The following is a 14273-nucleotide window of genomic DNA, read 5'->3' as shown; positions in this document are numbered from 1 at the left end:
GGTATATATTTTAAGGTTATGTTCGTTAATAGTAGATTGCTGATGTGTAATAAAATGTAATTACTATCTAGTGATTACTATCTTATAAATATGATGTTAACATTTTATCATATAAACATAGATAATATTATCATAAAAACTATATTATTATAATGATGATGTGTTTAAATCATTGTTATTCTGTTTCTAGTTTTTTTTTTTTTTTAAATAGGAGTAAGATTAAAAGTTTTAATAAAACAATAAAATAGGTAACTTACATAGTTAGTATTGGAGTATTCTTAGTCTGACTGATGACTGTTTTCTGAGTCTGGCTGGCGGTTGCTCTTCACTGTTGTTGAAGATGTTTTTGTGTTTTTGAAGGTCGGCAACTGTTTTGCTGGAGAGTCGAGGGACGAGGATGGTTGCTGTTCTGATAGCTTCTTGGTCTGTTTGAACTGTTAGAGCTGCTGGTGAACTGATGATTTTATGATTAAAAATTGGGTGTTTTATACTAGAGTTTAACCCTCTCTTTGAACGTTGAATATTAGATACCTCTCATAATCCTGAGGTGATTGTACATTATATTAGGTACTTAATACCAGTTTATAAAAATACCATTCTCTTTTGTCCATGTAAGAACATGTTTGTAGTCTTTCATGCAAATTCTTATTACATTATTATATGAGAAGTCTGTTTGAGTATATACATTCTAATTTATTTTAGATTATATTTGATATTATAACCAGTCCATATAATGTCATGTTCATATATAATCATTTTTTTTTTTTTGAAAATGTTTTTCAGGTCATTGCTATTAACCTTTAACGTTTTTATATCTGAAATCCGGTTCTCATGAGAGATGTATATATACATACTAATTATTTTTTTCATTCTAATAAATGTTAATATTATATATTATACTATTATTATTGATTATATTATTAAAAATGTTTGCTGAAAAGTCTTTTGAGGTCATTAACGTTTCTATATAAAATCTGATTTTCAAGGTGGTTGGTGGGTGATTATTTTAGATCCTGTTTCTTTAATAGTTCATATAATGCCATTGACTTGTGTTCATGTAAAACAAGTTTGTATAAAGGTTTTTCAAGTCATTGCTATTAACATTAGCATTTTACATATCAAATTATTGTGGTAGTGGCTAATATCTGTGTATAAAAAGCTAGTGTAAAATCTTTAACGTTTATCAGTCTTCAAGATTTCAATTCAGTCCTCAACACAGTCTACAACGCAGCTCAAAAATGTCTTATAGAACATCAATTATTTCTTCAGAATCAGAGGTAAGTAAAGTTTTTTTAAAAAACCAAATAACAAATTGGAGGTCAGTCGTAACACTACTCAACGTTATGGTTATAATTATTAAGAAACATACATAAAAATAAAATATATTTCTTTTAGATATCGGTTATAAAACCACTTGTACATTTTTAAATAAAAAAAAAATATATTATTTTTTATGTTTCATAGAATGAACATTTCAGTGGATCCGTTGACTCTAAAGTTAAACCGTTAGCATCAACATCTAAAACAAAAACCACTTTAAAACGTGGTGTTGAGAAGACGAATGAAAAAAAATCTACAAATAAGAAGCAGATGAAAATGGTTGGTCAAATTATTTTTTATTATAAATAAAATATATATATATACAGGTGATTTTTTAAGCATGCTCACCCCACTTTTATGCTTAAATTATGCATATATTCAAATTCTGATTTCTGGAATTTTTAATGAAATTAAAGACGATATTTTAGAGTACTTAGATTTTTCACAACATGTAAGGAGTATCCTGTGGCGATACCAACTTTGGTTTTTCAAATGAGAACATATATTTTTTAAAGCAAAACACGAATCAGGTAATTTTTCTGAAAATTTTGACGTATTGTAATCGAAATTTGAACGAAAACTTCCAGAGTTATTCTACTTTAAATACTTAGGAATAAGGATAATAGTCTATTATACTAAATAATTTGTAAATTAATACGAGCTCGATCATTATAATTCGCTATGCAATATAAAATATGTGTTAATAATTAATACTTATAACTAAATGCTTATGGATTGAAATTACACCTCAAAATTTTCAAAACAAAGGGATTATGTAAAACAATAAGTATCCTTTTTATTTTATCGAGTATGATATCTAATAGGTTAATTTTGTTAATTTTCATAGCATGGCCATTACCTAGAATAAAATATCAAATAATCGTCAGTAGTCGGTAACACATGTGTGAAATAATATTATGAACATGATTCCCAGTTCTAATATGTAATAAATCAATTAGAAATACATATTGTAATACAAATAAATATGGCTACCTACTACACATGTATCCATATTTTCACTTGTCCGGTTAATTGCTTCAAGATTACGCACGGGCTATAAATTTAAGATAAGAGATAAAAGGAAATGAGTAATTGCCGTAAAATATAAATATATAATAAATTGGAACAGACCACAATTAAAGATATTATACAGGTAACACATCCGCCCTATGATAAACGACTTATCACTTATAGTGATATTAAACAGCTGTAAAAAATACCTACCAGCGCCCATGTGGATATTTATTTCTAAGGAATATTTCCGCTTGGAGCGCTATACCTCATGTTTTTGCTAGTAGTGTGCTAAAAATAAACCACAGAGTAAGATAGATAATATTTTCTATTTCCCCTTATCAAAATTTGATAGGGCTGGTAAAGTTTTATCAAGTTATCATTGATTATAATTTACCATAATGTCCATAGACCATAATACAATACAATACGCATTATGCATGCAGGCATGCTATATAGGTCTATGTACTCAGTCTTATTCACATGTGCACATGTGCTTAAAAGTGATTCACTAATTTACAGTAAAATATGATTTGCAAACGGTTCAACTTAACTTGAGTTATTTCAGTAAAGTATCAACATTTTGATATTTTCAAATAATTTTATAATTGTGTGATAACCAGAAAAAAAAATAAGTTGATACTCATCTTTTTGAGTAGACCTAATTTACCTGCAAATTCATTTTAAAGGGTGAGTTATTATACCATTATAAAAAGGATTGACTTAAATGTATTTTGATAAATTAACTTCATTATTTTTAAATTTAAATTTATTTTACTTTCAGTAATGTTAATATTATCACTGCCAACATTGATATTGCTATTATCTTGATCAAAACTTGCATTTTACTACAAGCGACTGTAGAGAAGGTTTTCTGAAGAATTTGATCGCATGGCGTTTACAAAGTTAATAAATTGTGTTTGATGTGTACACATATATTGCACTTTGAAGATGATTACCAATGTTTCTTCATGTATTTGCATATAGTTGTAAGTAAAATATTTTTATGCTTTTTTTCAATTAATATCAAACATAATTTTATCTTATATATTTGATTTCAGGAAAACATAATACCTAGTTGTTATTTTTTTTTTTTTGCGAAGCTCATACTTAAATCTTCAATTAAAATCAATATAATTATGAATATTTAAAAACTTAAAAAAAAGTATTGTTACTTTTTAACATTTTATTAAGTAGGCACTGTATTGCAGCGTTATTTTAAAATGTAAGTAGTTTTACCTAATTTTATAAAAAGTACATTAGCTTAAAGACTTAAATAAATAAATTTTAGTTAATTATATTCATTGTTTTTACTTTCAGAATGGTTAAATGTTATCTAGCAACGTGGATTCACTATTATTTCACTAAAATCTTGCACGTGACTACACTCTACAGTGATAGTTTGAAAGAAAACTACTAAGGAATTTAATCTTGTAGTGTGTTAACAATGTTCATTTATTTCTATATTAATGTATATTGCACTTCAAAGATGATTATCAATGTTTCTATGTATAATACATAAATAAGGAAAATAATTTTGGTAAACACAAGTATATTTTCATTTTCAACTAATTCTAAGTTTCATTTGAAATTGGAAATCTTTTTATAAAAGTAGTTATCATATTTTAAGTTGTGCATTAATATCAGAATCTACATAAGCAGAATATTGTGGTTTTTTGAATTTAAATTTTTTAGTTGATTCATTTAAACAATTGTTATATTTTCAAAGATATCATAGACCATAAACAGCTTTATCTATAGCTATTGAAATTGAAATAGTGTATCACATTAAATTGTAATTATTAAACTGCACCGTAAGCACAAAGGTTTATATTATAGTATTAATGTGGTCACTTTTTGATATTTGGTAGTTATAGGTTTTGTTAGTTAATGTTACTGATAAATGTATTGTTTACATATATTTAATATTTTTAAATATTTATGACAATTAATTAATGACAAGAGTTATATTAAACGAATATATTTTTTCACTAAATAAAAGATAATAATATTTAGTATTATAATTACTTATATTTTAACAAATGTTCAAAATTTTGACCATTTACTTTTAAGCACATTTCCATTCGTTTCAACACTTCATGGTGGGTTACTTTTAATAACATTTCTCTAGGAATTGAAGCACAGGCGTCTACTATTTTATTTTTAAGTTCTTCTATAGTAGCCGATGGGGTTATATAGACAACTTCTTTTAAGAAACCCCAAAGAAAAAAATCTAGGGGAGTCAAATCTGGACTACGGGCTGGCCATTTAATTTCTGGACTATATGCACCTATTTATTAAAAGAAAAAAAAATTCTGAAATAATTAATTTGTCTTTAAAAACATGAAAACATGATTACCGATCCAGTTGACTCCAAACATTTCTGTTAAACATTCTCGAACTATGTTACTAAAGAAAGAACCGTGTAAAAGTAAATTCTTTTGAATCCTTGAAAAAGTAAAACGGCTAGGAATTGTACGGTCACCATAAAGTTCAGTATATAACCTAACTGCTGCTATAGCATTATTATTACACTGTATAACATTTAAGCATATCCATTTTTTTCTTCGTTAGAATATGACATGATTTAAATTATATTGAAAAAAATGAGTATAAGCTCGTGATGTTACTGATATTAATGCTCAAAAAAAAAAAAAGGTATCTTGTAAACCAAATGTCATTGAACCATGGACACAAATAAGTTGCACCAATAAAATTGCTTGGGTGCATTACAATGTAATCAAAGTGGTGTCTGCTATTAATTGGTAATTGATATTTCCCCAAAATTCTTTAAATAAAATGAAAATATACTTGTGTTTTGTTTAGCGTGTAAATACATTTTTTTGTACTTTTTTCACATTTATTAGAAAAAAAACAATTTGTTAATGATTTAAATTTGTATGTAAAAATGTTTATATTAAAAAAAAAATTGTTTTTATTTAAATTTTAAAGTATTATTCAATACTAATACATATTGCATCTAAATTGTATGTTTGGGTTTTTTCTCATTTGTAAATTATTACTCCATAGAAGCTGTATTGTGTATTATAAACATTGAAAGATAATAAAAAAAAATATTTAGATAGAAATAAAATGGTCTATACTTTGTTATACATATAGAACATAATCTACCCAACCTAACCTTTCAATATAATGAAAATAAGTAAAATAAAGAATCTAAATACAGAATACAGACAAGGAACTAACAATCATAAATGATGAATTGTATCAGGTAATTATTTTATTAAAAATAAAAGTGAAATAAAAATAAAAATAAATGGTATTCAATAGCACAACATATAAACTTGTCAGGAACTTCATACGGTGAAAAATAAGCTCGAGCTTAAGACCTTGGAGTTGAATGATGCTTCAAGTTTAGTGGAAGATTATTTAATATTTTAACTTTTTTAAATTGAAGTCAACGAGGTAAAATCTCGAACAATTTTCTAACTGTTTTTTATTTGTGATAACAACTCTTATCATGGCGACACATTTAATATAATCACAGAACAATAATATTCAGTTCTTGAATATAATACAAAATTAACAAAATTAAAATAAAACACCACAGCTTGTGGTGGGTGCATAGAGTAATCTCTATGGGTGGGTGTAACATATTTTACTGTTTAATAGTATACATATATCTTAGTCCGTGCGTATATCTTAAATCGTGGTCCGCGGTGTTATCTCCACGGTGATTGTGGAGATAATATCATGTGGTAGTGGTCACGGTTTAAGATATACCGTGGTAGTGTTATCAAAATAAAATTGATATTATCATTATTTTAATTTTTTTTGTTTGAACATAACCCAACAAAAGTCCACCTTTCTAAATTTTGATTTGATTGGTGGAGTGAATGAGTGATAGAAAGGACAAAACATTTGATACCAATCACAGATATATGTATTATGTACACAATATGTATATGTATACAACAAACTAGATAGCCATAGCCGACAACTTTTAATAACTGAAGTCTGGTTCGTGGCTTATCGCAATTATTATTGGCAATTATCTTTTATCTAAACGCCGATATCTAAATTTACTTACCTTACCCGATCTTCGAGCATGTGCGTAATCTGGAAGCATTTTCCTGGATGTGTATAAATATCGATAAGTACATGTGTAATAGCTAAGTAATGCCTACGATATTACAATATGTATTTCTAATTAATTATTACATATTTTAACTATTTTACACTCGTTTTACCTACTACTTACGATTATTTAGTATTTTATTCGAAGTAAATAGTTATGCTTATACCTATAGGCTATAAGATAACATAGGTAGACGATAAAATAGAAAAGAAATTATTTTATACATATTTCCTTTGTTTTTGAAAATTGTCAGGTGCAATATTAATCCATAAGCATTTAGTAATAAGTAGTAATTATTAACTAATATTTTATATTGCATACCGAATTATAATTATTGAGTTCGTATCCATTTACGAAGTATTTAGTATAATGGACTATTATCCTTATTTCACAGTATTTAAAGGAGAATAACTTCGGAAGTTTTCGTTCAAATTTCGATTACAATACGTCAAAATTTTCAGAAAAATTAGCTGATTCACATTTTGCTTTAAAACATGTATGATCTCATTTGAAAAACCAAAGTTGGTATTGCCACAGGATACTCCTTAAATGTTGTGAAAAATCTAAGTACTCTAAAATATCGTCTTTAATTCCATTAAAAAATTCCAGAAATCAGAATTTGAATATATGCATAATTTAAGCATAAAAGTGGGGTGAGCATGCTTAAAAAATCACCCTGTATATATTTTTTTTTTTATTATATATATATATATATATATATATATAAATTATATTTTTCTTTTATAGAATGCATCATACAGAGACAATGTTGGTGATCGTTTAAGATCAGAAGAATATGATGAGGAAGTTTTGAATTCGCTAACTTTTCGACAAGTTGACGGTTTAATTACGATAAAAACTACATTTGAGGAGAAGCCAACAGATTACTGGGTGATAACACATTATAAATGTTCAAATATTGAAAATGTTCCAGTTAATGATAGGTAAATAATTTATCATTAATTTACTATTTTTAAACTATTGTTAATCTTTTTCAATAGGTATTTTTATTATCACTTCTTTTCATGTTTTAAAAAAAATAAATAATTATAGGTGCAAGTTTAGTGAAGCTGGTGTTAAGTTGTATACAAGCGAAAAGTCAAAAGACCAGACATTGAATGTTAGCTTGAATCAGACCATGCAGTCAATATTTGACACGACGCTACAAGACCCAGGACGTCGTAATAATAGGCTAATTATTATATGTTTTTTTTTTTAAAAATGAGTTTTTTATTGAATAAACAATACAATATATTATATAAATATTTATTTTATACTATTAAATCCTGAAGTATTAAGTCTGACATTGTATTAAAATGGTATTGTAATATTTAATATAGGAATGATGTGTCATCGTTTTGCAGATGAGTGTAATAACTAAAATCATAGTTTTGTATATACAGTAGAACCTCGATTATCCGAACCTCCGTTATACGAACCCTCTATTATCCGAACTATAATTAGTGTATCCGAACATGAAAATTCATATCCGGCCTGTCGGCCGGTTATCGAATTTATCATAACTATCGTTTTTGGATTATTATTAGTACAGGTTATGTATGTATTTTACGTGCGTCGATCATTAGTAGATAACCAAAACGCAACGGTCTTATCTAAACGACGTCCTCGTGTTTTAAATCCTCGTGTCAAATAAAAATTGATAATTTTGTCAAAAAAATATAATACATACATATGTAAATAAAATAAATGTAATGTACCTATTTCTTATAATGTATGATAATGTTTCTGATAATGTAATGTATGCAATTCTAATAAAATATTAATAACAATAATAAATATTTAATTATAAAAATAATAAATAGTTAATACATACGTAATTCCAATTTTTTTTTTTTTAATTTCCAATATCCGAACTTTTGCGTATCCGAACTAGGTGCGGTCCCAATAAGTTCGGATAATCGAGGTTCTACTGTACTGGTTTGTGAATTCATTTCTCTGACAACTGATAGGTAGACCACGGACGTCGTTTTTTATGAGATCGTAAGCTGTGTTAAATGTAGCTTGGTAACTTGGTAGACGTTTCTGTTTTTCTGCAATGTTTCTTTCATGCTCCGGTGTTGTCCTGATAACATCTTGCTGTGGTGGCGGGACGGTGATGGAACCTCCGGTTGCCGTTCCGGTGTTTGTTGAGACATGCCCATCTCCAAACGTCTCATCGTCTCTGCTATGCGACGCTGGTCGTCACCAAAACGCATTATGCAGCTCTCGAGCATGGCCAGTCGCGATTCCAAACTGTCTGCACGCGGCGGGGTCGTTGCCGATTGCTGTGCCTCCTGCAGTATGCCGCGGGCCCTTCTGATCAAGTCTGTGGCTTGTTGGTTGTTTGGTGGGAGTGGCGGGTTGGTGATATTCTGCGGCTGGTGGGTGTCCGTGTGGTCGTCCACTGTGGTGTCGGTTGGTCCGGCGTGGTGCGCCTGACTCGAGTCCGAGTCACTTCCGGTCGGCCTCGTGGTCTCCATCGGCTGAAACCGGATGGCGATGGCCTGCAGATCCATGTCCGCGAAATGCTGGGACAGTCGGATTTCGAGGGCGTCTTTCGCACCCCCTTCCGGTAGCCCGCGCTGTTTACATTCGTAGCGGAGTTCCGCAACGGCCAATTCGTCGATATATTTTCCCGACATCTCGTCCGGTTGTGTTTCCGGTGTTGTTGATGGGGAAAATAGTAAACACAATATTCAGCAATTGTTGTTGTTGTTTTGCTGTTGACCGCTTATCGGTGCTTATTTCCGTACGAATGTAGGTCAGTGGGTCAGTTGTTGTTGTGCGTGACGGGTGATTACACTTACCGGTTTTCGTGGCGTATGTCGCGGCTGCGCGTGTGTGCGTTGTCCGGTCGACTATCGCGATTACGAATGCGGCGGTCGCTTTGAGCGGCGGCGGTGGCAGTCCGGTTGTCTGTATTTCTGTCCAAGGGTGCTCGTGGGTTACGTTGCGGGTGGTGGTGCTGGGTTATGTGACCTTATATTATTACAATTATTATTTTTAAAATTATTAAATTGATAATATTTATAAAGTAAATTATTAAATATTATAAAGAATTATATAGAATATAGAATAAAGGGTTAAAATGTATGACAGTATTATAATATGATATATCATTATAACTAATATCATATTGATAATTTATAATATACTTAGTGTAGGAACTTACTCATGTACCTGCTTTTCACTGTGTAGGAACTTACACATGTACCTGGTTATTACTGTGTAGGAACTTACATATGTACCTTATTTTATCGTGTAGGAACTAACATATGTATCTTGTTTACCTGCTAGGTCTCGTGTAGGAACTTACATTCGCCCGGGTCAAGAACTAGACTCGTGTCGACCGGTTCCGAGTCTCGGCGGCTCGGTCGCTCCAGGCGCGCTTATCGCGCGTCAGTGTCGTCCGTCGTCGATTGAGAAGAAAAGTAATGGCACGGATTTCCGCGCAAAGGCTGTTTTCAAACGGCTATTGCGCGGGACTGTGTCATACCTATGTCTATGTGTGGTTCGTGCGTTTGAAATTAAACTTATTTCAATTGCGGAATACATGTGCTACACCTATACCCTCCTTCAAATATGAAGCATATTAAAATAAATGTCAACATTATTTTTAAAAATACTTGAAAATATGAACGTAGAAACATAATAATTGTCATACTATATAATATTATGAATGTTCACATATCATACGTAATTAATATTTTATACTGTTTCACTATCAGTGTAGGTAGATAAACCTGCAATGACGAACATCTCTAACATTTAAAATTTAATATAATTTATTTATCAATGATTTTTGACGTATATTATGTATATTTTCTATAGCATTAGGTCGTAAGTATATTTTAAGTTTAAATTTCACAATACTATTTAATAAAATAAAAAATTATAACTTTAATCAGTAAATGGTTAGAAAACATCTGCAACAATCGAAATACTTTTCCCCCAAATATCTATTCATTTGTAATTAAATTAATCATAGTATGCTTGTAATCTATTTATGAAAAATATTATGTATCTTCATAGTTAAAAATTAATTGAACGTTATCATTAACAGTCCGGAACCGTACGTATTTTTTTTTTTAATGTAAAGAAGGAACTTGGTTATATTTTTTAGGGTGGTGTCACACTACGACGGTTACGCCGCACGGCGAGAACCGTACGGCATTACCGTTCACCAAGAATGCATACTTATTAACGTGTAGTGTCACACTTATATGGTTACACCGTCGATGACCGTCCGACAAGCCTGGAAACCGTTGTGAGTCACGGTTTCACGGAGCTACCGCCACGCTGTCGGTAAATGTAAACACATTGTTTCATATCAGGGTTGTCACACTACAACGGCAACGACGTCCGGTAATGGACTTAAACATATTTTATCCATACACTAGCCCTCCGTGCTAGCTGAGGGAGACCCCCAGACCACCCTGGGTCGGCGAAACGTGGGTACCAAAGGCGGAAACTGAGTCGTTGGAATTATTAAAGTCAAGGCTGTAGGTAGGTACTCGTTGGTCAAAGCTCAAAAGTCGTGGGAGGTGATAAGGATTTCTGATAAGTCATGGAGGTATCGTTTCCAAGAGGCAACGTTCGAAATTCGAGTTTCATGGTCCACAAGACCACAAATCCCTCATGTCCCTAGACAGGATAGCATCGATAATCTATATACGGCCCAATCTTGTCCTTTTATCAAAGTATAAACGCAAAGCGTAAATATTTTTGAGTGTCTAGCAAGTCAGTCACGTCAAAGTACAAATCGATAAACGTTCCACTTGGATATATTTTTATACCATGAACAAATCGTTTTTTATTTAAAAAAAAAAATTTAATTAATATCTATTGTACATATTATACCCTCGGGGCCTCGGCAACATGGGCCATTGGGCTTAAACTGAAATAATTAATTACATATTGAGGTATTGTACATTTATATTTGTCAGTATTATACAAATTTAAAAATTTAAAATAATCCAATGATTCACAATTTAAACACCAAATAATATTTATTTGATAACAATTATTAGTATATAGTGATAATGTGATGATAAGAAATTGGTACTACTTTAACAGTGGTATATCTGCCTTCTGGAGCATAGGTATATTTTCTATAATTATATCTTCTTCAAAATACTGCAGTACTGAGTAGTAATTATTAATTTTAAAAAAATAGGTTAGGTTGGGTCGTTATGTGCTGTTTATAGTAGCAACAACGTAGCGTAGAGCCGTAGACTCGTAGTATCTTTCTAGTTTTTTCTAGTTCTTTTAATAACTATTCAAATTTATTTAACCTGTCTGTATCCTAAAATGAGCATGTTTGACACCGAAATGTTCATTAATGAAATTGAAAAACATGAATGCATTTGGAAAACGGATGCTAAAGAGTATTCCAATAGGAATGTTAAGGCTGCAGCATGGAATGAGATTGGTGAGACCATGTACGATGACTGGAAGGAGCTCAACTATGATGAACAAAGAATTAAAAGTGAGTCACTCTGTAGATTTTATGCCCACTCTCAGTTTTTCAGTTTTGCAATAGCTAAATTAATACCAATTAACTATTAAGATTTAAGATTGAATAAAAACATATAATATTACATACATTGCTATAATTTAATAATTTATACCTACCTTATGAATTATGATATTATATCTATCATACATTTTTTATTCTGTTTTATTTTGTACTCATTTTAGTAGGTACTTAATATTATTTATTGATTATCAATATTAATGATTAGGTGAAGATTTAAAGAAAAAATGGATTAACATAAGAGGCAATTACACACGGTTTTTAAATGAAACCCGTAAAACTAAATCTGGAACTGAAGCCAAGTCAGTCCAAAAATATACGTATGCTGACATTTTGTCATTTCTAGCACCAGTGATAAAGAAAAGAAAGTAAGTGAATTCTACAAAATGTACATTTATATTATACTATATTATACATATTGTATTATACTTTTATTTTTGATAATCACATGTGTACAATCAAATAATACTTTTTTACATTTAATTTTTTGCAGTTTCTTACAATACTTCTTCAACTGGGTTGGACACATTGTATCATACCTCTGGAAAGCAACGAGTAGTCAAAATTTGTAGTAAACTGCATATTTAAGGATTAATGTAATAGACTGAGAGTTACCTAATTGTTAAATAAGAGTTTGGTAAAAAAGTTGAATGAAGTTGAATTTTTAAACAAGTCCTGTAGCTGTAGTGTTATAGCTGTGTTTGTAGTGAATATTATATTTTAAAATTTAAATATTAGTAGGATAAGTTGTTATGGACAGAGATGAATGTCTGACATATTGAGTGTTTGAGTTTAATATCATATTATATTTACATAACATATTAGTATAATAAATTTAACCTTAGGAAAAACTAGAGTGATATAAGTTTACTTCGTAAAAAAATAATAGATCAATATTGGAAATGCCTACTACAACACAATCAATTTAAATTTTCACTTTATCGTTCATTTTGTAAATACATATTTCAGTAGAGCAAGCTCAATTATAGCTACAACACCAATTATTTACAATTATTAATAGTTAATGTTAAATTTAAATTTTTTAATTGGAATACCAAGTTAATGTATTACAAGTAGTAATCAAATAAATAAATAAATAAATAAATATTATATAAATTATTGTTATATTTTAATTTCTTTTTTTTACATATATTTTTTTATGAAAACTACTAATCTTGACCAAAAATTTTGTTGTAGTACTACAAAGTACAAATGTCATAATTTGTGAAAATTAAATCTAAAATTCAAAATAAATGAATAGATAATAATATAAAATTCAGAGAATAGGTAAAAAAAGCTCCTTTATATTATAAGTTATAGTCTTATTCTGAAAATATAGAAAAATGTTTATTGTTAGAACTGTTAGAAGTGAATAAGTAAATGTGAGTGCAGTTAATACAGATTAATATTCATAGTAAATGTAGGAAAAAACTTAAATGTAAGATTAGATAGACTTAGATAGTAAAGAAGAATTTTATTATGACTACTTTTTTAGATAAGTATAATTTATATATATATAATTTATTTATATATATTATTTTAACATTGTAATATCTTATTATTATGTATTGCTGTATATATACTGTATTATTTTATAGGACATCTGGTAATGTACAAAGCGTTCAACAAGATGATGAAAATTGTGAGCATCTCATCAATCAAGTTGAAGATCAGGTTGATAATGATATATCTATCAGTCAACCTTCTACATCTCAGCCTAAAAAAAAAAAAGAAAGAAAATGTGACTCCTTTCCAAAATTCTTTGCTATATGCCTTAAACAATCCTCCAACTACAGTAGTCATAAAAGTTGATTCTGATAAACAATTCCTGCTTTCATTTTTGGCAGGTATTGAACGATTTACAGAAGATCAAAAGATGGAATTTAAATTTCAATTCCATCAGTTGTACAGAAACTTTATAAGAAGTATTGCAGCAGTACCTCAAGTTACTCATATTTATACTAATTATTCTAATTCCACTAATATTACTAACACTCCATATCAAATGCAACAACAATATTTTTCTCAAAACATTCCAGCTCGACCCCAACAGTCTACCGGTCAACAAGATAATTATCAAACTTCAACACCACAACCTTCATCATCAACACATATATTAATGTAATCAACAACCATATCCACCTCCAGTACATACGCCTTCGTTCTCGTCCTTCCCACGTTTACCATCTGCATTTATATCTCCTCAACCTAATCAGTCAGCTCCATATTCATCTGTGCCAATAACTCTGCAAGATAATTTTCATAACAACGATGACACAGTTGATAGAATTTAACTTTTATTGAATA

At 29.7% G+C, this 14273-nt stretch overlaps 2 protein-coding genes across 2 annotated transcripts; both read left to right on the top strand.

Moving 5' to 3' along the window:
- Positions 1-913: 913 nt before the first annotated feature.
- On the top strand, positions 914-7649 carry LOC149062861 (uncharacterized). The gene is made up of 4 exons (XM_089215428.1): positions 914-1277; positions 1465-1599; positions 7178-7374; positions 7484-7649. Exons 1-4 carry the CDS (start codon positions 1239-1241, stop codon positions 7647-7649), a joined length of 537 nt encoding a protein of 178 aa, XP_089071554.1. The 5' UTR covers positions 914-1238.
- A 3817-nt stretch (positions 7650-11466) lies between these two features.
- Positions 11467-12904, top strand: LOC149062860 (uncharacterized). Its single transcript, XM_089216933.1, has 3 exons — positions 11467-11918; positions 12175-12334; positions 12460-12904. Exons 1-3 carry the CDS (start codon positions 11741-11743, stop codon positions 12536-12538), a joined length of 417 nt encoding a protein of 138 aa, XP_089073059.1. The 5' UTR covers positions 11467-11740; the 3' UTR covers positions 12539-12904.
- The last annotated feature ends 1369 nt before the right edge of the window (positions 12905-14273 follow it).

This window comes from Diuraphis noxia, unplaced genomic scaffold, assembly GCF_037042655.1.
Source record: "Diuraphis noxia isolate RWA-SAM2 unplaced genomic scaffold, SU_Dnox_SAM2 contig0001, whole genome shotgun sequence".
Lineage (NCBI taxonomy): Eukaryota > Metazoa > Arthropoda > Insecta > Hemiptera > Aphididae > Diuraphis > Diuraphis noxia.
This window is presented reverse-complemented; position numbering and strand designations above follow the sequence as displayed.

Coding starts and splice junctions, on each gene's coding strand:
- LOC149062861 (XM_089215428.1), top strand. CDS start 1,239: ATGTCTTATAGAACATCAATTATTTCTTCAGAATCAGAG. Junction 1,278..1,464: donor TTATTTCTTCAGAATCAGAG/GTAAGTAAAGTT, acceptor TATGTTTCATAG/AATGAACATTTCAGTGGATC. Junction 1,600..7,177: donor ATAAGAAGCAGATGAAAATG/GTTGGTCAAATT, acceptor TTTCTTTTATAG/AATGCATCATACAGAGACAA.
- LOC149062860 (XM_089216933.1), top strand. CDS start 11,741: ATGAGCATGTTTGACACCGAAATGTTCATTAATGAAATTGAAAAACAT. Junction 11,919..12,174: donor TGATGAACAAAGAATTAAAA/GTGAGTCACTCT, acceptor ATTAATGATTAG/GTGAAGATTTAAAGAAAAAA. Junction 12,335..12,459: donor CCAGTGATAAAGAAAAGAAA/GTAAGTGAATTC, acceptor AATTTTTTGCAG/TTTCTTACAATACTTCTTCA.